At 38.6% G+C, this 23,990-nt stretch overlaps 1 protein-coding gene across 1 annotated transcript in view; it reads left to right on the top strand.

Moving 5' to 3' along the window:
* Positions 1-23,990, top strand: part of Pkhd1 (PKHD1 ciliary IPT domain containing fibrocystin/polyductin) — a gene marked incomplete at its 5' end in the record, with an annotated part of 436,563 nt that overhangs the window by 244,736 nt on the left and 167,837 nt on the right. The window contains 2 exons of the mRNA XM_055605696.1: positions 1,174-1,239; positions 7,000-7,128. Of these exons, the coding sequence (XP_055461671.1) occupies positions 1,174-1,239; positions 7,000-7,128 (195 nt within the window). The remainder of the gene's footprint in view (positions 1-1,173; positions 1,240-6,999; positions 7,129-23,990) is intronic.

Raw genomic sequence — 23,990 nt, 5'->3', positions numbered from 1 at the left:
CACGTGTCCTATGGCACACTCATAAATGCACTGTCCCCCTCATATACATACATACACGTACATATGAACACATACACAAAAGGAACATTTCAATGTCATGTTGCCAATGTGTCTGGTTTCAGATGGGATGCTATAAAGGGAAAGCCAAGCCTCGTGTATTTTATAATTGAAAAACATGAGAAAGTGATCAAAATAGGAGTAGAAGAATTGGTGAAACCTCATCTTAGATCTCTTTGGTGATTATTTTCTTTCTAATGTTCTGAAGCGTATGCTTTGTAATTAAAAAGAATGACATTTGTTCTGTCCCATCTGTGATGGAAGAAAGAATTTAGGGTCCTAGGGAAACAAAAATGAAGAGCGTGACCAAGACCCTGAGGCTGCAGCCTGCAGCTGCATTAGGTCTTCCGGTGATGGGAAGGTTCACATGACATCGTATAAGGCAGAATGGTAATTAACCAATAAGAGACAAGGTGTTACCAGAAAGATAGAGTTCGTGCACCTGATTACTAATTAATCAGGCATGAGAGCACCTTGTAGATGCATTCACTATTTAATTATAGCAACCTCTCTTGGCAAAGGAGCATATGTTCCCAGCTTAATCTACTGGTTTATACTGACATCAAATTGTCATTATCAGAAAGAATCAGGCCTTTTGATTATTTCCACTAATTTATTGAACACTTAAAATTAATGAACCCCAGGCCTTTTAAATGTGCTTAGTTGGTTTAGAATAAGGGAGGAGAAAGGGGGAGTAGGGTAGGGAAGAACCTTCATTAAAAGGACAATTTGTTTGGAAAAAGGTAAAGCAAATAGATTTCATGGATGATCTAAACTCTGCTGGTGAGAAAGGCATGCGTTCTACAACTGAGCCCACGAAACTGTGGACACAGGCAATAAGGTACACCTGCAGGACACCAGTGCCCTCCACAGAGCACATGGCCCGCATGCCTCACCCACTGCTTACGTTCAGGTTCTGAGAAGCACTTCTGCAATTATGCTTAATCAAATCAGAGCAAACTAAATAAAATGGTAGACATCAAGTGATAGATTAATTAGCAAGGTCTCCTTTTTTCTTTCATTTTTTTAGGGGTGTGTGTGAAGAATAAAATGCAATGTCATCATTCCCCTCTATGCGTGGTGTCTTTGAATCATACTTTTTTTTTAAATGTTAAGTTTCAGGTGAAGATCAAGTTCAGGTATTTCTCCAAGTGAACGAAGGTGTGCCTCCCACTGTTTCAGGTGAGTACTGACCTCTAGATAGAAGGTCCAGTAGAGCAGAGCCCAGTAGAGCAGAATGTTCTCCGATGGTTCTATGTGTACATACCACTTTTCTTTTTTGTTTATAAACAGGCAAGCATCAGCTCTTCTGCTTTTCCACCTGACAGCTCTTAGCTGCGTTTTCCTCTAATTAAATATATGTCTGCATGTCAAGGAAAGATAGAAGGATGTATTTGTTTTTCAAAAACAATAGAAAGTCAGAATTGTAACATGTAAACAAGCACGTTTCATAAATCATGAGCCATATGTGCACACAGGATTCCAGATCTGCAGATGGGCCATTAGGCCCCCTCCAAATGGAGAGGAAAATCCAGGGTATCTCTAAACTTTAATTGTTCCTGGTAATTTCAGGAAATCAGGATAAACAAACCCTACCCAAAAGTCAGATGGTTCTGTGAGATCTGGCTAACTCAAAAGCGCCGAATTCTCAAAGACTAAACATCTCATAACCACCTTTTAATGTATGTCTTCGTTTGTTTTTGTTTATTGTGAGTCAGTTTAACTGTACATTTGCAGGAGGGATAAAGCCTTTCAAAGGCAGGGTTTTCCTTTGATTTTCAGGGAATATTTGTGTTATGTCAGAGAAGAGTCATACTAATCAAAAACGTTCAAATTTTCCCATCTCAATTAAAAAAGCAAATGAGGTAAATTTACTGCTCTGAACTAAGAGAAGGACTTTCAGCGACCACTCTATGCTTTTTGTACTGGGATGAGTGTTGTGAGGACTGGTTTCACAGCAGGTCGCATGCTTTTACTGCATTTCTTTTATTAGCCTTTATTCTGTCTTTTCCTTTAGATGCCTCAACATTTCTGGTTTATTGATTGTTTCTTTAAGGTGTGTGTGTGTGTGTGTGTGTGTGTACGTGCGCACATGTGTTTGTAATGACAGTGAACAAGAAAGAATGGTTCTTACCTTTATGGTGGCTTATTGCCTCTGGAGTATGTCAAAGAATTGACATACTTTTAAATAACAACTACCAAAATTAAAAAATGTCACCAAATTCTTTTCTCTCTAAAAATCTTGTCTCTAATTCCATGGGTGACTGCTTATTTCACAGGTTCATACCAGTAGGGAAGGCTGTCTTGTGCAGGGTCTCCTAGGGTATATGGGTCTATTGTGATGCCTAGGTGGCTGGTTTACATAGCCATCTCATCAGTCAGTGGCTGAGCCTCGGTAAGATCTCATGGATCTCTGCTCAGGTTGCCTTTTTTTTTGCTATGCCATGTTGCTCCCAATATGGTTAGATTATTTGGGGGGTATATATTAATTCATACATGAAATCACACTCTATAGCCAATTTTCCTCTCTTACATAATTTAGGACAGAAAAGCATTACAAAGCATAAGAAAGTGCAGAATCGGTGCATCAGTAAAATATCTCAGATTCCAGGGAGCTCCTTGACTTCCATAATACCAAATATAAAATCTAATAAAAAAACACGACAGCATACTTTATTTGTTATATCATTCTATGGAAAACAACACAGTTACTGCACTTATCAACATTAGTCTTCCATAAACAAATGTAGATGATTGATGAAGGTCTATCATTGTGTTAACCCATTCCAAGCTTCAATATAAGTATAGAATGCAATTGAAACTTTTGATAATATGCTGTAAAGACTCTCTTCATTTATCCATTAATAGAGAGCCTGTTGAATGTACAAAATTTTGGTGGTTATTATGAGAATATTTTGGACAGGAAAATTCTAGGGTGTGCCAAGAAACCAATTTAAATCAACCAACCTTCCCCCAATAACCATGTATGATGAATCTCCTTTTAGCTTTTATCTGTCACAGAAGCTCTTCAGAGGACTAACTCTCTTGATATAGAGCTACAGAAATTGGGAGGAGGTGAATGAAGAGTGAAAGAGTAGGTGTCAATATTTACCTGATATATTCCATGTGAGACTACTTCAAATTTGAGCTGCTGGTGATTCATAGATTTTTACAGAGAAGTAGGATGAGGGCTTGTCGCAAATGTTGGTCCTCAACAAAAGCGATCTAAAGGTTTGGGAGAACACCTAAGGCTCACAGCCTCCAGTGAGAAATGCAATGAGCTTTAGGATGCTCCAACCTGAACTCTTCTCTTTCTTACCTCTAGTGTATCCGTTAGTCCTTAGTAATATGATTTTTACTCTAACCACCACACTTGGACAATTCTCTTTTTTATTTAAAATTTTTAATACAATATATTTTGATCATCTTCTTTCCCCTCCTCAATTCTTCCTAGATCCTCTCCACCCATCCAACTTTATTTCACCTCCCTACCCTCTCTTTCTCCCTTTCAAAAATATCCCAAAATAAAACCAACCAAAAAGTGTAAAGAAGAGAAGGAGGGAGGGAGGGAAGAAAGAAGGAAGGGAAGAAGGTAGAGAGGGAAGGAAGAGGAAAGGGGAAAGATGAAGGACAGAAAGAGAGGGAGAGAAGAGGGAAAGATAGAGTTTGTTTTGTGTCTACTAACTACTTCTGGTCATGGGACCCATATTAGTGAGTGCTTAATAGACCCAGTGACACTCTAATGGAGTAACAGATTTCCTTTTTTCAGCAGGTGTCAATCACAACTAGCTTCTTGGTTAGAGGTGGGATTTTGTGTCCACTTCCTTTTTTTTCACTGCTGAGATTTTATTTTCTTTGAACTTGTATAGGTTTTGTGCACACTGTCACAGTCTCTGTGGGTTCATATGTATGTCAGTCTTATTGTGCCGGGAAGATGGGAAGATGCTGTTTTCTTAGAGTCACATCTGGCTCTTACAGTCTTTCTGCCTCCTCTTTCACATAGATCCCTGAGCCTTGAGGGAAGGGATTTGATAAAGACATTTCACTTAGTATGAGTGATTCAGTCTCTTGCCCTCTGCACATTGTGAACTTGTGAGTTTCTGTGTCTACTGTCTACCACAAGAAAAAGCTTCTCTGATGATGGTCTCTTCTTGATCCCTTATCCCTGATTGCCAAACTCAATAGCTGGCTTCTCATACTATCTCTTACAAAATTTTTCTGCTAACAAGATCTCATCTTGAACTTGTTCTATTTCATATGATTTTAAGAAAAGATAAGCAGGTGTGTTGCTGACTTTTTTTTCCCTGCAGAGTTCATTTTCTCTCCCCAACTTTTGGTGCAGTATTAATCACATAGAAATCTAGTAACGAACAAGAAACTAAAACATGTTCTTAAGGCAGAATGGAATAGGATGATGGAACTTGTATATAACATTCTTTATAAAGTAGTCATTGAAAGGGCTGGGTTGTTAGATTTGTAATAATTCCAGCCCTTCTATGAACTAGAGTGATGATGGCAGCAGTGAAGGGTGTTTATTTCCACCATCTGTAATAAATTTGAAGCAAGTGGTTTTTTGTTTTTCTTTTGTCTTGAGACTTGGTGAAGTTTTAAAGAACCTAGTAATTGTCCATTGGATATATTACTGTTCATAGAACATCAAAAATCATGCCGGAACTCTGTGGTACTAGTTAGTGGTCATACCAACAAATGCCCTTAATCCTTTGACATGTTTCCTTGGATTATATAGACCATAATGAGAAGGAGACAAAACAATGAGAAGGGAGAAAACACAGGAAGGCATCACAATGTTAGCATTTATAAAGTATTTATAAAGCCTCTATCTGAGATAGGCCTGTTCTAAGATGTGCCTTATTTCCATGCTGTGTGTTGTATTTCTGTGCCTATGTATTTATGTATCTATAAATTCTTTTTTATAATTTTCTTTTTATTTAAATTTATTTATTTTTCACCAGTGTCTATGATTTCTGTATGTTTTTGAGTTATTCTGGAGCTCAGATTAGACCATAACTGCTATAAACTTGGGCACTGATAGAAAATCCAGCAGGTTATTGCCATGCTTGTGAAATCAAGCGTTTTGTATATTCTTGGTGACATCTTAGGTTTATATCATATTCATCTTCAAAGACAAAAATATGACCTTATGTCAAGAGAACCAAATCCATCTTTCTTGCTCAGTGTTCTCCTTTACCTTTCAGAATCAAGTTCATCCACTGCTTGGTGTGGATCTCCATTGGGGTATCTTAAGTTTATTCCAAATACCATGTTTTTAATTTATCAGAAGTTGATAACAAAGTGAATAAACTGTAATTAATAAAAATAAAAAATGAAAAAAGAAGTTGATAGAACTCATTGGCTTCTATCTTAATGGTCTTGAAATCTTTGGCCTCTGACTACTTGTTATTTTTCTTTACTTATCATTTGCCTCCTTCTAGTTCTGTTTCATCAAATTTCTTTTGACTTCTCTACTCAACATTTTATTTCTCAACTTTATATATATTCATGCATATTTTGAATTCGGAGCAATGGCCTTTGCTTTTCCCTCTTTTTACCTGCAGAACCTTTAAGCCTTTAAAATGCTGGTCAGTTACCCCTTCTTTCAGAGAGCCTCTCCTGGCCAAACTTTGCTTCCTTCCTTGGAAGAGAATTTTTTAAGACATTTGTTATCAATCTGGATGCACATTTTTATCTCCCTAGTATTACTGACATTGCATCTTAGCTGCCTGGAAATGATAATATATTACATGCATGTAATATATACATACATATATAATATATACATATATTACATGCATGTACATGTAATATATGTATATATATTTCATTTGGGACTCCTGCTATCACAAACTTCTTTAAAAAAAAACATGATCATGATCATTATTTATGCTTGTGACACTAACCACTAATGGAAGAGATTCTCTTCACCCTGTCAAGAGGTGATCTTCTATCTTTCATTTCTGAAATTTTCTTCTAGATTTATTAGTCATATCATGGGGGAAAACAATAATACCAATAAAAACATAACATAAAAAGACAAATGGATACATCTCATTATTACAAAAACCCGCAGTATGGTTCCAGAAGTTGCTTTAGAAAGTGGTTGATTAGTGGTTATTAGTCCCATGATAGTGGTACCAATACAATATTATTGGTCAGGAACAGAATTAATTAGGACACATGATATGTACATAAATCACTATCACAAGAAGTATCGAGGTCATAATCCGCCCATTCACGAACATTAGAAGCTGTGAGAATGACATACTTTGACTAGACTCTTTCTAAGAAAGAGTCCATTTTAAGAATATAATTAGAATTATTATCAGATTTGCACAGAAGTTGCTCAAATCATATTGTTTATTATTAGAAAGACTCTACATGTTAGATGTTACAGAGTAAAAGAATGAATTTCTAGTATGATAGAATATTATGTAATCACTAAAATTGTGCTTATAAAAGAGTTTTAATGTCATTAGAAAATACATAATAAAAATAACTAAGCTAACAAAACAGAACTGAGTCTAATATAATTTCAATTATATAATAACACTGAGGTATTATAGGAGGAAACACAAATAAAAGGTGATTGTGGTAATTATTATGTGGTGAGGTTCTGGGCAATTATTATCTTTTCTTTATTAGCATTTTCAAAATAATCCATAATAAACATATATAATATTTATATAGAAGCAGAATGCAAATGCTTAATACTCTTGGAATATATTTGCTCAGAAGAGTAGGAAATGGGTAATAGCCTGCTTTCCTGCTATGAAATGTTTTATAGAAACATTTCTTCTAATATTCAAACCAGCTAGTTTGAGAGGGGAAAAAATACCACACCCTTAAAATAACAACAGAATCCTGAGCTTGTCACACTATCTTGGGTGTTCAGAGTTAACTTTGTGCCTCTCTGATGTGTTTCAGCTTCTACACCTGTACTTGAATCAGCATTAAAATGGTCGCTTCCTGCAACCTGGAAAGATGTTGACAAAGGCTGGGGGGGACACAACCAGACCATCCCAGGACCCGGTGATGACGTCGTGATTTTACCCAGTGAGTGAAACCAGCTGTGGTAGGAAACAGATGAACTGAACTGACCCAAGTCTGACTGGGGATAAGATTGCGTGATGTAATACAAGACAGGAAAGACAATAGACATAAGTAGCTACTTATTTTTATATACCTTTGGGGGAGGTTAGCATGAGATAAGAGGTAATCTATGGTTTTGAAGAACCTTTGAATTGTTCTATATAGTGGCCGAATCTGTTTGCATTCCTAGTAGTGGTGAGTGTGTGTACTTTCCCGGTAACACGCTTGCCAGCATTTGTTGTCATTTGTTTTTTTACTGGTAGCCATTCTGCTGGTTTAAGATGGAATCTTCAGTGTACTTGTAATTTGTATTTTCTGTATGGTGAAGAATATCGAATACTTTTCATGTATGTATTGAATTTGTGCTTTTTTTCTTTGAGAATAGTCAGTCAAAATAATCTATTTATTGATTAGATTATTTGCTTTTTTTGGTGTGGATTAAATTGTTTGTTTTAGTCTTAGGGATTGAACTGAGGATTTTCCATATGCTAGGCAAGCATTCAACCACTAAGCTACGTTTCTAAGCTGTGAACTCCTTGTATATTCTAGATATTAATCCCTTGTCATATGCGTAGCTGGCACAGATTTTCTTCTGTTCTGTTTATTGTTTTTACTTTTGAAATAATTTCCTTTGTATACCACCTACTATAATTACTTTTAAAAGATTTAAGTCAATGGAAGAAAACAGATGCAGAAAAAAAGATAATTCCAGAAATACACCAAAGCACAACTGTATTTAAAACATTCATTTTCCTCAAAGGAGAGCGCATTGAAGTCCCAGTAATCTCCTTAGACTCAGATGAAAATGTTTTTCAGAAAGCAATTTTATTGAGCAGCACAGAACCAAATTCTATTTATGTTCAATATGACTATTTCAAGGTTACATTAAACAAAAGATCTGCAACCGGGAAAGGACATTTGTCTCTATGTGAATTAGTAGTAATGTCAGGCGTTTACCAAGGACTAAAAACCTACCAGGAGCTGTTTTATGTATGTGCTTTGTTAACCCTCACAACGATCTTGTAAATAGACTAATGCTATTGTCTGCATTTTCATAGACAGAGAAACGGAGGTTTGTGGTAGCTGAGCAATATGGTCAGAATCGAACAACTTGCGATTCAAACGAGGAGGAATTTGAACCCAAGCAATTTAATTTCAAGTCCTTACTTGTAAGCAGTAGAGTACATTTTCTTTCCAAAAGGACTAGGGGTAAAATAGAGTGGACATGTTGCTCACTCTATTTTTGACAGCAGATGCAAAAAAATAAAAGTAGAAATAATAATAATAAAAAAAAAACCCACACAGGTCACATTGCAGCCTTTGACATCGCCTATTTAGCTGCCTATAAAGATGAAGAATTCAGCATATGAGTCGTCTGAGGCAAACTTGAAATATTTTCAGCCTGTTTCCCCATTAACCACCTCTCTTTTCAATGGAGGTTCTAACTTTTTGACTAAATGAGCTAATGAGTCATTCTTATACTGCAAAGAAGAATCTGTTATCCCTAGGTCATGTCTTTGATGAATCCAGCCAACTGATTTGCCCCGGGCTCTGGTTTTTCCCCATGAAGCTGGATTTCCCGGGTTCCATGCAGGAAGCTGGGAAGCTTTTCAAAGTCGCCAAGCTTTTAGTATTGGGGCTTTGATGCTGAACAAGCTGCAGAGTCTCAACCATCTTGCTTGGCATTGCAAGCTGCGTCCTCCATGTGCTCTGGTGCCTGGGAATCCTTAGTGTTCTTTCTCGCTTTCTCTTCATCCCTGCGATCACGTTAGCTCATGATGGTGGTCCTGGCTTCTCTGTGAAGCCTCTCTGAAATGTACGAATCTATGCTGTGAGGAAAGGAGGGATGGCAGTACAGCTGTCGGTATAGGATCCCTGTAAGGTGTCTTTTAATCCACCCAGTGTTGAGTATTCACTCTCTGTGGCTTCCTCACCCACATATGTGCACGTGCACACGCACAATTATACATATGAACATATATACACCACAAACACATCAAATCACCCACTAGGAATCAAACCCAGAGCCTTGGATATTCTAAGCACTATTTTACCATTGAGACTCATACCTACCTTTCTTTCCTGTATCTCCTTCTCTTTTAAAGGTACCCTAACTCTTTGCTTTCATTCATGAACATCAGCCTATTCATCACCAAAAATATATTTCAGTGTTTACTATTTACATTGTTCCTTTAACTAGAAATAAAAAGTACAAAACAGTTTGATGCTTTGCTTTTAACCTTATGACATATTTATTCTTAGAAAAAAACAGAGAAACTGCCTAGATAGGAACCTAACACAATAAAACATTGGCAAAATCATTTGCCTTGTGTGTGTGTGTGGTTATGAATCATGTATTTAGTACCTAGGCACCAAAAGTAAGTTGTGCTCATGCTTTCAGACTTCCAGTGATTTAGCTGTGTTAATAAAACATATAATGAATAATGACAATCCCAAACTACAGCAAACACGGTATGCTTAGAAGCAAACTATCTTCAGTGAACAGCGGAGAAACGGATCTTGGAGGAGAAGATATGTGAAATGGACTGTGAAACACGAAGTATGAATTCAAAATGTGATTATGAGACAGTAGGAATACTGTCAGGGGAGTATCTTAGTGGAGAGGGCAAAGCTGGTTCACTATCAAATAGGACAAACCGGGGTTCGCTGTTAGATTCCTGACATTCGCCAACTGTGTAAATGATCACCATCTATACAATATGAGGAGTAAGATTAATATATCATAACATTAAGAAATGAGATGGCATCAGTCCACATGAACGCTGCTTCGAGTGTTTGTAGTAATGGAATTGGAGCTGAAGGCTGTGATTTGTTGTATATTAGGGGTCTTCTCTCCTTTTCTTTTTGCCATCTGGTTGCCCCTCTTGGCCTCTGATATTAGCGACACTTTGTATTTGCTTTCCAATGGCTTATTATTTAATTTTCACAACATCCTTGGGAGCTAAATAGGTAATAACTATTATTACAGTAAAAACCCATTTTTACATAATACGATTTTAATGGAACTGCTGATTTTACAAAATGAAAGTGACTGGTAAAGAAGATTTAAGTGATACTTTTGAACCTCTAATATAATTTTATGGTGTTTTGTGTATTTTAATTCATTAATAAAGGAAATGTGTAGAACATCCCCATCATTATTCAAATAGAATAGCATAATTTTTCAATAAAATTCTTAGAGTAAATTGCCTATTTCCATTTTCTGGGAAATCAATTTTACGGAATGACCTCAGACCCATCCTTTCCCATAAAAACAGGGCTTTACTACCCCAGTGCAAGGCATCACTAGCTAACAGTCTAAGGCATCACCATCTTCCAGTCTACGGCACGATGCCATTTATTTTCAAGGCCGTCTGTCATCAGACACTGAATTCTGAGAAAGCTGTAAACTTCTCCCTGTGGTGTTAAAAGTAGCAAGTGGAGAAAATTGTGAATAACTTGATCTTGTGGTTTAGTGTATGATAGTTTTGCTTTATGCAAGCAAACATTTCTGTGTTGCCTCATCAAAACTGGAAGAATCAGTTCTATGAATTCTATATTTCCTAAGAGAGAGCAATTTCTATATAACCTGAGATTCTAATCCAAAACATTCCTAAAGAATAGTTGATGACTTGGCAAAACGATCCATCTAACTTTTTCCTTCATGGTTTGGCCTGAACTTACCTGAGAGGATTTATAAAAGATGCTTCCAGAACTACTTCTAGAAGAGTGCTCAGTCTTGGTAAAGACACACACACACACAAACACACACACACAGAGCACAGTGAAGATGTAATGGGAGGAGAGTGTGCCATAATCACAAAAGACAGGATTCTTCTTTGAGTGACATGGATTTGGTGTTGTGTAGTCTCTGGAATCTTTCTTGGTGTGTATGGGATGATAGAATTCCCAGTTTCATTTCCTTTCTTGCTTTGAAATTTCAAATCTTATTTGAAGGCATGAATGGGAATACTGTTTTTTTTCCTTTATAATAGTTCTTTTGTTTGTTCCAATTTTCGATACTTGAGTACTTTGAATAGTAGAAAGCCTCATCAAAGCCATGTGATATTCAAATATGGCAGCATTTAAGGCATTTCCTGGTTAAACTGCAAAGCATTGTAAGATGTTGGTGACGTGAAGCAAGATGATCATCATTAGAAAGCAATTTCTGAAAGGAAATATTCCTATAAAATAATGGGACTGTAGAGTTGCCTTTATTTAGGGTGAGGAGATGGCTTAATGGTTAAAAGCAGGTACTCTGCTTACAGAGGAAACCTCAGTTTTGGTTTTCAGCATGCTGCTGTTCCAGGTTCAGGGATATCCAATGCCTCTGGCACCCATAGGCACCTATGATCACATGCGGATACCCATCCCACACACAGACACACAAAGAAAACAACAAAGAAAGAAAGACAGAAATAAAGAAACAAACAAAGAATGAATGATTATAAGTAATTGGCTTGATTTATGTTTTTATAGGCTAAGACTATATCCAATTTAGGATGATATATATATATATATATATATATATATATATATATATATATATTTAGGTCTGTGACGCTGGTTACAAACCAAATATTATATACATTTATAGTGGTTCTGTAGCTGGAATAGTACTTACCATTTGGTCTTGTAATGCTTAGGAGGTACAAAATGGTCATTGAGACCACCACTCACTTATTCCACGTTACTTGGAAATGGGAGACAAAGACATTTATGCTTGAGTTGTTAGGGTCCTTAGTATGGTGTATAGCACCAGAATTTTTTTTTTTTTTTTTAGTTATGGATATTCCATAATTCCATCCTTATCTTCTAAGCTCTCCAGAGATCTAATAGTTTAAGATTCATGTTTTATCACCTGGCTAAACCAGTTCCACATAGGTCCTTCTATGTATCATTGACTATCATCAGATGCTGTCTGGGTTGGTTATCTAAAATATCAACTTGAATTAATACTCATGTGACTGGCTGTTAATATTGGTTACTGGCTTACGGCTTATTCAAGAAAACTGGCTAAGAGTACTGCAGTATTTTCCTCTTAGGATTTCTCTGTGGAGTTTCTTGGCTTGGCTTTCCTCGCAGCACGGTGATGCATCCAAGAAAGAGTAGCATAAGAGAGCACCATCGGAGCAAGCCAAGAAAGTAGGTGAAACCTATGTCGCTTCTGAGCTAGTCCTTAGATAAACCTCAGAGAATTTTGACTCTCACATTCTGTTAGTTGGGAAAGGCACAAAGTTCAGCTTAGATTCATGGGAGGCATGCTAGTCCCCATCTCTCACAGAGACTAGCTGGGCACTTACAGCTGTTTTTAATTTTACCACTGTATGTGTGTTTACATGTGTGTATGTGTACATACCTAATTAAGAGCAGATGTGTCCGACTTAATTCAAAAGGTGTTTAGAGCTAGATAAGTGTGTGTTGTCTTTCTTCTGTAGGCAGGCTTTATTTAGATTCTGTCAGCTTATATGAATCAGACATTCAGAATACTAGGAGACAGGTTGGGCAAAGGACTGAATTTCCTTGTTTTTTGTTTTTGTTTGTTTGTTTTGTATTATCTGTGATGCTTAGTGTTATGGCTCAATATCCTTTGCTTAAAAACATTAATCTTTAACATTTCAGAGAAACTGGGTTCCTGATGAAACATCCCTTACTCTGAGACTGGGATGGACAGCATTTCTTTGGCTTCATCTCAGGACTCATCATACACAGCCAGGAACCTCTTCTTGCAGGAGAGGACCATGGTAGCATTAGCAGATAAATGGAAAAAAGTTTCAGCCCTCCATTTTGATGCAGGAAATAAAGGGCCAATAAGACAACAGCTATGTTTTTCTTTGGCCTTATTTTGAACGCGAAGATAAAAGGTATCCCGAAGTTTTTCTAAGGAAGAATAGACGAAAGCACAAAACTGCTTTTCAAAGTAGCACTTTTGACACACAATCTTTTTTTCAGCATTGCCACTGAATATAAGCAAATACAAAGAAAATCTGAAGCAAAGGATGAAAGAATCTTTGGAAACTAAGACTTAGAAAACCTTCTGTGACCTTTGTATATCTGTCACAGAAAACAGAAACTCTGAGTTTAACTTGTATAATAGATATTTCTACCATTGTTTCCCTGTATTTAATATTAAATATTAGTAGAATTTTCACATATTTAATCACTAAAAATGGGCTGTTTAAATTTATTACCTGAAGTAACTGAAGTACAAAAATCCCTAGTATATAATACAGAATCCTTAAACAAGAAGAATGATAGCCGGGTGCACTGGCACACACCTATGATTCTAGTACTCAGGGAAGCAGGGGCAGGTCGATCTCTGTGAGTTCAAGGCCAACCTGATCTACAAAGCAAGTCCAAGACAGCCAAGGCTACACAGCAAAACCCTGTTTGAAAAAAACAAAACCAACCAACCAAACAAACAAAAACCCCAAGAAGAATGATTAGTACTTTATTTATTTTAATTATTTTTATTTGTACTAGAATTGGATAAATATTTGTAGGCATAAAGTCATATGCAGTATTTATATATATATATTTATAAAATATATGATACCATGAACTAGCAGAAAACTTGGTGTCTTTTAAGATGATGCAAGCTTGTGATAAATCTGTGAAATGTTAATATTATCATTCCCCATTTTTTTTTTAAAGACAGTGTGTAGCCTTGGCTGTACGGTATTCCCTTTGTAGAACAGGCTGGCCTCAAATTCACAGGGATCCACTTGCCTCTGCCTCCCAGAGTGCTGGGATCATAGTTGTGCACCACCAGGACCTGGCTATCATTTCAAATTTTCAGGCCAAGGGGGAGAATAGAATTTCAACCCTTTGTTATTAATTACCTTCTGAAATCTACAAAGTGAATCTCAGAGCTTTGTTTGTTGTATTTTAGACTTGTGTCTCTAACGTAGGACTGAATTTGTAAGATGAAACACTTGGAGACAAGGAATTCACATGGCTTTCCTGAGCGAAGAACACTGTGGCCCAATTTAACTACTACCCCTTATAACTCAGTGTCCTTGTTAGAATGGTCAACCCAGAAGTAGATTGCCTTTTTAGTTTGAGCTGTATTTTCTGTTCTCTATAAAAAGGAAATTTCAGTAAACGCAAGAGAAGATACTTTCGTTTCCTCTAAGTTACCAAATGTAAACAATGATGGAATGCTGTTGGGATAGATTTTTCACCCTTTCTCTAATTGCAGTTTGTCAATCTGTGCTTGACTCAATCACTGGGCTAATTAGTGCTCACTTAGACTCTTCTCTTGGGATCCTAACTCCTGGATGCCCTGACACTCTTTATGGCTTGCTAACTTGCTGGAACTAATGAGAGTTTTCTCTAATCGGGTAGTTTTTCAAACCCTTTATATTCTCACTCACCTGAGAAACATTCTCACTGCAAAAGTCCATTGATAGGTCAATATCAAAAATTGCAGAGTTTTTTTTTTTTTTTTTTTTTTTTTTGGAGGTGGGTATACTTCCCCAAGGTACACAGATCTTAATTTGGGTGGGGTAGGGGTTAGGTTTTGGTGAGTATGAGGTAAGATACCCATGTTTATTTGACGTTTAGCCTCGTCTAGAAAATCACTGCCTTTATGACTTTTCTTTATTCTATCCCAGTCTCCCAGAGGTCTGAACTACTGACCAACTTGTGCATCAGAGTGAGAAGAACATGATGAAATATATCTAGACATATACTCATGATGTGTTTCTCTCTCTGATGATTGTGATTTTGTTGTTGCCAAGACATCTTCCTCCTGTACAATACCAATGGGAAGTTTACACTATCTTCTTTTATTGTTTTTATCTAATGTGTGCATTTGATGTTTGTATGTATATTTGAGTGTGTACATGCTTCATGGGACAGGGGTGGAGGTCAAAGGTAACCCTTATATGTTGTGCTTTCTGCCTTATTTGATCTAGAGATTCTTGTTTCAGTATGCCAGGCTAGTTGACCTGAGAGTGTCTAGTGATTCTCTTGTCTGACTTGCGTCTTGTTGTAGGAGTACAAATGTGTTCTGGGAATCCAAAGTCTGGGTCAGACATGGGTGCAGTCAGCGATATATGCATGTCCCCTGGCTCTACAGCTACTTCTGAAAGGAGCTATGTATCACTGTTTTAAAGTAAACATTGGCCCTAATATTTCAAATTCTAAACCTTTTTGGTAACAATAAATGCAGCAATTAGTATCAAAAATACATTTGTGAGAAGGGAAATCAGAATTGTTAGGCCTTGGCAATTTATCGGTGGTGTAGGAAGTTAAGACAGAGGGTGGCCAGAATGTCTGGACACAGGCTAGCACAGGCCAGGGGTGTTTTTCCATAGAAATAGAGGATACAGATTAGGTTTTAACAATTATCATCTCAATACGATCTAGAATTACCTAGGTGACAAGCTTCCAGGCCTTCCTATGAGGGATTATCTGAATTATAATAGCCCTTGGGCAAACCTGTGACAGATTATCTAGGTTAGATTTGGCAATTTGTGATTTTCTACATTATATGAAATGACGTGGGAAGCTTCACCTTAAGCATGTGGGGTACTTTACCATGGATTGGTGTTCTTGACTGAATACAAGGAGAAAGCAATTGAGCTTTAACCTTTACTGTCCTCTGTTTCCTGATTTTAAGTACAATGTAGTCAATGGTCTTCTGCCTCAAGGACCATATATGCCTTCCCTGCCTGTTGCTATGTCATTCCTGTCCAGAGAAAATGATACCTTTGATACCTAAGCCAGAATAAAGTTTGTTGTCTTTCTTAAGTGTCATTTGACAGGTATTCTGTCACAACAATGTGAAAGGAAGGACTAAGATAGCAAGGAACAAGTAAAGCGCATCCACTGTTAGCAATAAACCAAAATGTTCTAAGACACTGAGAATGAGCCACGTTACTCTTGGATAGCTCCTGCGAATCCCATCCAATATTGCTAGCAATAAATCAAGATGTGCTATGACAGTAAGAATAATCCATGCTACTCTTGGTTAGTCTGTACAAATCAAATGCCCAGCCGATGCACAATTTCTTCTTTCTTTCACAATCTTGCATGTCTGAGTCAGGTCAGCATCCTTAAGGAGCCACACAATTTAGTTAAAATTGAAGGCAATTGCTCTCTTTTTAAGCTGTGGACGTTCAGTGTGGCAAGTTGCTGTGGCTTGCTCTCTGGTTATAATGCCATCATGGACTCCACTTTAAGAGGCTCCTGTGATAGGTACAGTCCAATTGAACAGCCAGTGTGAGCAGTTATCAGTTTAGTGGGACAATAGGGTCAGCTCTGTCCTGCAAGACCCTATGGTCATTTTCTAAACAGCTGCAGTGCAGTCTTACAAAAATGTAAAACAACATGGTAAATATCTTTAATATATTTAGAGATTGTGTCTACAAATGAGTACACTCCCAGAAGTAAGACTCGACATTTTTATTATTTAAAACCTTAGTTTTAAATTATCATTTTAAATTGAATTTTTATTTTTTGTATATTAATTACAGTTTAATCATTTTGTATCCCAGCTATGTCCCCTTCCTCATTCCCTCCCCATCCCATCCTCCCTCCCTCATCTCCTCCCATGCCCCTCTCCAAGTCCACTGATAGGGGAGGATCCTCCTCCCCTTCCATCTGATGCTAGTTTATCAGGTCTGATCAGGACTGGTTGAATTATCCTCCTCTGTGGCCTGGCAAGGCTTCTCCTCCCTCATGGGGAGGTGATCAAAGAGCCAGCCAATGATAATCCAACCAAGGACCATTCATGGATATTACCTAGAACCCCTGCCCAGATGTAGCCCATGGCAGCTCAAGTATCCAAGTGGGTTCCCTAGTAAGGGGAACAGGGACTGTCTCTGACATGAACTCAGTTTTAAATTATTTAAAAGCCCTTAGTCATTCAGAACACTGATGGGTTCTTTTCAACCTTTAACACTGAGAACACCATCTAGTAAAATTGAAATTAATTTTGAGACATTAAATTATGAACTAATTTTTTTGAAATCATTAATAAATTGGGTGACTGTCTACCCTAGTTTTTCAAGGACTGAAGGGATTTCCTGGAGTTTAGGACTTTAGTAATAAAACGTAGAAAATATGAATCCAAGGAGTACATATCTGCTATCTTTACAAGAAACCACCTTTAACTTGTCCCATCATGTATTCTTTGTATTACAACCTTTTTGCTAAGACTTGATATTTTTTCTTGACGTAAACATAAAGCTATCTTACCTAATTTTGTATTTCCAAGACCTCCATTTCATAAAATTAGTGTATGTGGCATTTCTTGCAGGAGAAGGGGACCTGAGTGATTACATGTGTACTTCTCTGCTGGCTAGGACAGGAGGTGTGAGCCAAGCAAAGAACACTGCCCATGGAGGTTTGTAATACAGAGCAGGGGCTTTATTTGCTTGCTCTAATTGAATTACTCTTTCGCTCTTTTTTTATGGTCTGCTTTCCATGCAGATATTTTTGGAATGCAGAATTAAATAATTCATGATTTCCTTATTATTGGCTTAGGTATAGTTGCCATTTCTTGAGTTGATTATACTCCCTCGAGGAGACTTCTGGACTCTCCTCATATGTAGCATATAACGATAAGAATTTGGCCAAGTAACTAGACATTTCAAGTGGTGAGGCCAGCTTGGGCAGAAATGGAGGTGGGTCTGTGTTGACTGTTGGATTACCACACTACTGCTTTGTTTAGGGCTCCTTCCTATCTTTTGTGGCCTCAACTTCTCCAACAGTCTAATAGACAATTATCTTTCTCAGGATGATAATTGTGACACGTAAAACAACCAGTTAGAATTACAAAAGAAACCAGTCTTTTTGGTACAGTTACCAAAATATTTTAAAAATTTGTGATGAAATTATTCTTTTATAAATGATTAATAGCAATGTCTCATGTATGATCTAGGTCTAATAACTGTCACACTTCAATGTTATTATTGCTAATATTTTCCATAAAAGGCTGCCATCAATCCTCTGTCTTCATTTAGGGGTATATTGTTTCTCCCTCAGTGGTGGCTTATTTCTTTCCTCTTGAATCTGCTCTGCTTCAAGGATATGCTAGACAGAATGTACAATTAAGTTCTTGGAGTTCACTGACCAGGTGGTAAGAATTCTTGCTAGATGAGGATTGATCTTCTTACTCCTGGACCTCTTTCTTGTTTGTTTTCTTTAGGTGTACATATTTTAGTATGTTTATCCTATCTTATAGGTCTATATAAGTGAGTATATACCATGTGTGTCTTTCTGCTTTTTGGATACCTCACTCAGGATGATTTTTTTTCTAGATCCCACCATTTGCCTGCAAAATTCATGATTTCCTTGTTTTTAATTTTTAATTAATTAATTTTTAATACTGAGTAGTATTCCATTTAGTAAAAGTACCACAATTTCTGTATCCATTCTTCCCTTGATAGACATCTGGGTTGTTTCCAGGTTCTGGCTATTACGAATAAAGCTGCTACAAACATGGTTGAGCAAATGTCCTTGTTGTGTACTTGAACATCTAGAAAGACAAAGGGGATGGACATTGGAAATAGGAGAGAACAAGTAACAGGACAGCAGCCTACCACAGAAGGCACCTGAAAGACTCTACCTAGCAGTGTATCAAAGCAGATGCTGAGACCCATAACCAAGCCTTCAGCAGAGTGTAGGGAAGGAGGAATTAGCATATCCTAGAGGGGACAGGGAGCCCCACAAGGTCCAAATATATCTGAGCATAGCGGTCTTCTATGAGACTGTTTATCCAACCAAGGACCATGCATGGATATAACCTACAACCCCTGCTCAGACATAGCCCATGGTAGCTCAGTATCCAAGTAGGTTCCCTAGTAAGGGGGACAGGAATTGTTTCTGACATGAACTCATGAGCTTCCTCTCCCTCTGAGGGAAGACCTTGCTAGGCTACAGATAAGGACATTGCAACCATCCTGAAGATACCTGATAAGCTAGGGCCAGAGGGAAGGAGAGGAGGACACCCCCTCTCAGTGGACTCGGCAGGGGGCAGGGAGGAGATGAGGGAAGGAGGGGAGGATTGGGAAGGAAAGAGGGAGAGGGCTACAGCTGAGATACAAGTGAATGTATAAAATTATTTAAAAATAAAAAAATATATTAAAAAAAAAGAATTCTTGCATTAGAAAACACTTTCTTCACTTGCTACTGGGATTTTCCCTCATGTAACTCAGTCCACAGTCCCAAACTATGGGAATCCCAATCCACATAGCCCTATCCTTGTTACACTGGTGGTTTAAAGTCCTATATAAACTCCAGCCAGTAGCCAACATCAATTCCCAGAGTAGAGTGCTAGACGGAAGTAAGAGGCTTCTGTAATCCTAGCACTCAGGAGACAGAGAAAATGATTTCCTTTGCTCCAGGTTCAGTAGAGATCCTGCCTCAAATAAATAAATGTGGAGCATGATTGATTGAGGAAGACACTCAACATCAACTTCAGACCTGCACACACACGTGTACAAGTACCTACAAATACCGCTGCACACTACACATTTGGACATGCACACACCAGCACGTACCTACCTATGCACACATACAGACAAAGAAAGGGTAATATACAGGGTGAATTAAACACATGAATGGAAATGCCACAATGAAACCTCTTTGCAAAATTAATTGTGATAAAAGACAAAGGTAGAAATGCATGTTCCTTAGAATTATGTCCCTGGATTTTGACTTGGAGAGTACTCAATTAAGAAAGTACTGAGAGGGCCTAGGGAAATGGGTCAGTGATTAAGAGCACTTGTTCCTGCAAAAGACGCAGGTGTGATTCCCAACACCTACATGGCAGCTCACAACTATGTAAGGCTCCAGTTCTAGGGGATTTGACACCCCTTCTGACCTCAACAGGCATCAGGTATGTATATGTACATGGTGCGTATGCATACATGAAGGCAGAATAAACACAAAATAAAAATAATGAATCAATGAAATAATGGAAAACAAGACAGAGACACAGGGGGAGGGATAGGAGGAGGGAGAAAGGAGGAGAAGGAGGAAGAAGAGAGAGAGAGAGAGAGAGAGAGAGAGAGAGATCTGTAGCTGTGGTACCCATTGGTTTTTGGCTTTTATTATACAGAGTACCATTGCGCTGCCAGGCTGTTATACACTGCACAGCCTCTGTGCACCTCTCTGTCTGGTGGCCTACCTTTTTTTTTTTAATTTGTAGCATCAGTGATGGTCTGAAAGCCTTGGAGCCCATCTGAAGCCATCTGTTTAGCTGTCTCTATTTACGTGATAACATCACCACCTGCTAGCACCGGGCATCTGGGAGAAAAGGACATCGCTTTTTACCCACATAGTGCTTTGTTTTTTTCCCTCCTATTTTGCTGGAAGTAAGAAAGTCCATCCAGTTGGATTGCGTAGGCAGCAATAGTATGGGCGAAGGAGGTATCTTCAAAGCTCTTAAGGAGGAATTTTCAGAGGTGATACGTGTTCTACATCTTCCAGGCCTGGCTAGGCTGTGTAAATGGAAGGAATTTCTCTGCTGTCTTCTTGAACAGGCATATTTTTGGTACCTGTGGGGTGTTCTCATCTTTGTACTTCCATTGTCAGCATAGCTCGGGCATAGTGGTCATATAGAAGCACCTAAGACATTCATCCCAAAGAATGAATGTCTGCAGTTTAGTTTTCTTCCTTCCATTGGCTCAAGTGTTGAAAAGTCCAATCCCCACTACAGTGGTGATTTTTTTTATTTTCTTATAAAATAATAAGAATGAGAAAGTAGGTATCAACTGGTAAAGACATATATTTCTAAATAGAATTTGACTTAGCAAGGCCACTGGTGGTAAGAGAATAGATATATACTTCTGATATTATAGTGGATTCTAGATGGCCATCCTGTAAGGAAAAACAAACCAAAATAACTTCAAAAAAATAAATCTATGTCCAAGATCTCAGAATTCTGGTAACACTAGGAGACTTTGCTCAGCAGAGATAACCTGGGTGCCCATGAGGCCCCCTTCATCCTTGAGGGAAAGGGCCCTACCACTATCCTCTGACTTGTTCAGGTTGTTTTTTTGGAGACTAGAAAGAGGATTAAGGCCTTGTTGATAATTTATATCCTCCTTGTTCCTCACACTTACGCTGGGAGCTTATGGAAGGATGTGTCACCTATTTAGACAAAGCAAATTGCCTTCAATCCTTGCTGGCTGCAAAGCTGGCAACATGGATGTGGGCATATTACCCCCTTGATCACTTGGTTCTTGGTCACTCTTCTCATCTGTACCTTTCTACACTAGTTGGTTTGCTTTATTTACAAAATTGAAAGCATGCTGGGAGGGACATTTGGAAGATAGAAGTAAGTGGTTTTATTTGTGTTACGTGTTTATTGAGAGGCGGGCATGAGAACAGGTACGAAAGAAACCATGGGGAGTGTAATGTTATTAAAGCATGAGGCTAGTCAACAGATATTCTCTGCAAGAGGTTTATTAGGACATGAAGAGAGAGAGAAAAGAGAAGGGGCGAGAGAGAAAGAGAGAGAGAGAGAGAGAGAGAGAGAAAGTAAGAGAAGAGAGTAAGAGGGAGTAAGAGAGAGACCACATGTCGGGGTTGTCCCTTTAAGGGGCAGGGTAACCACACCTTCTATGTGTGGCCACCTGGCCAGCGACACATGATGACATCATAGGTTGCTGGGTAACCCAGAAGCAGTTTCTGTTCCAAAATACTAACAGGGAGAGCAGCCAGAAAATATTAAAACTTCTGTATTCATTCATTGTATTCCACCCTTTGAAAGCGTCTGTTTGCTTTCTGTTGCTGTGATAAACAAATACTATGACCTAAAGCAACCTGGGATGGAAGGGGTTTATTTCAACTTACACTTTCTGTTCAGGGAGGGACTCGAATTAGAGAAATGCTTCCTATCGGCCCTCTCTCTGGCGTGTTCTGCTAGCTTCCTTGTACACCTGCCTACCTGCCCAGGGATCATAGTGCCACAGTGGGCTGGGCCCTCACACATCATCATCTTTCAAGGCAGCGTCTCACGGCCATGGCCGAAGACCAACCTGACGGAGCCAAATAAGGTTCTCTCTTCCCATGGCACTCTAGGTTGTCTCAGACTGACATTAAAGACCAACCAGAACACAATTTCTATATATTTTATTACATAGCTAGTGTTTTTCACATGACTGTTGTGGCATTGATGTGTAATTATCCACGTGTCCCTACATTAACAAATAAAACAATACTGAATAAACAATATGCTTAAAGTTTTAGTTTTCTAGTGAAGGTGTATTCAGCATTTAGTCAAGTTTTACAAAACATACCAGCATTTCCTATAGTATGTGTGTGCTGTGAGCATTAAAATGTGCTATATATGATATATATATATATATATATCATAAGCCCTGACTGACTTCACAGGTCACACTTGCCACCACCTTGAGGCTTGCTTCCTGCTTAATCTCAGCGTTGGGATTATAGCCATGCACCGCTTGCTTAAACCCTATTTCCCTGTCTTTCACCAGCTCTCATTCCTTTCATCCCCTTTCCTAGTGAGCTTACTCTTATTCTTTAACACCAAACTTTTCAAAGACACTGATTTTTCAAATTACTTTAGTCCCGTCCCCCCTCCCCTCCCCTATGTTTCTACAATACCTTGGTCATCTTTCCATCATAAAATGTTAGTCTGTTTTTTTGCTTTTGTATTACCTTGACGTCAGAGCGATGCTCCTCATTTTTGTTGTTGTTGCTTGTGTCTACCAGGCTCAGCATAGGTTTGGCGTGCTGTAGATGGTCAGGAAATGTTAGAATAAGATAATGGAAATGAGGAGCAGGCAGCATCTCACCAGTCCTTCTTGCCCTGTTTCCAGCAATTTGAGAAAACATGAAAAGGAATATGTCACACAGGGAATCTTGGTGAGCAGGAGTGGTAGCAACTCTCCGGAGACCTTAGCCGCCATGTTGGATGTGTTAATGCTGGGTCTCCCCTGCTGCAGGACCTGATCTGGAACCATTTAGCACAGTCTTTATCTAGAATTCCTGGGCCAGACCCTGACTCCTTGTGTGATTTGCCTTCCCCTGGTGAGAAGATGCCCTGTGCCAGCGAGGGAGGGTTCCTTCCTTTTTTAAATAGAGTTCTCACTCAAATATTCCCAGTAGGTGCCTCTTATTTCCCTTCACCCTTGGCAAGGCTGTGGCCTCTCACTCAAACTCCTCCACAGTTTGCCTGTTTCCTCCTCCCTTTGCCTTCCACCTGAGCAGTTGATGGGCCCCCTGTGGCTCAGCACCTGAGGGCCTCTTGGGCCTGGTGTGCTTTGCCAATCAGAAGTTTAGAGCTCACTGGGGCTGCAATGGCCCCCCAGCCCGCGGGCCTCCTGTGGCTTAGCATCCAGTATCTGACACCCCTCCTGTGGTTTTAGTAAGAGCAGCTTGTGCATCTTCTGTTTGCCAGGGAAACAGTTTCAGAGGTTACTCTCCCTCTCTCTTTCATTTGCATACCGTGGATGCACCTGTTTCTCTTTGGTTTCTTTTCATAGTGAAATTATCAGGGAAGCTTGTAACTGAGACAACCCTGATGCCAGCTGAATGGAATGGCATTAGTTACTAAGAAGGGGGCCAGGTTGCTGAAGAAATTTGCTGTGACTGAGGAGCTGAGAGGGGCCTGCCATTCTTTCAGTCTCCTAGTATATGTACTTGGCACGTGCTTAAGGAGATCTTGCCGGCCTGAATGAGTGATTCAAATATCTCCTGATTATTTTTTTAAATGATCTTATTCATCAGAAACTGTCACTTGAGGGGAAGGCTGTAGGTAGAGAAAGCCAAAAGGTGTTTCTAGAAGAGCAGAAAGGAAATAGTTAAAAGACTTTAAACTACCTTAGAGGGCTTTTGCATTT

This window comes from Psammomys obesus, unplaced genomic scaffold, assembly GCF_907164565.1.
Source record: "Psammomys obesus unplaced genomic scaffold, mPsaObe1.curated_primary_1811, whole genome shotgun sequence".
In the NCBI taxonomy this organism is placed as follows: Eukaryota; Metazoa; Chordata; class Mammalia; order Rodentia; family Muridae; genus Psammomys; species Psammomys obesus.
The sequence above is the reverse complement of the archived record's forward strand: the minus strand, read 5'-3'. Positions and strand labels throughout refer to the sequence as shown.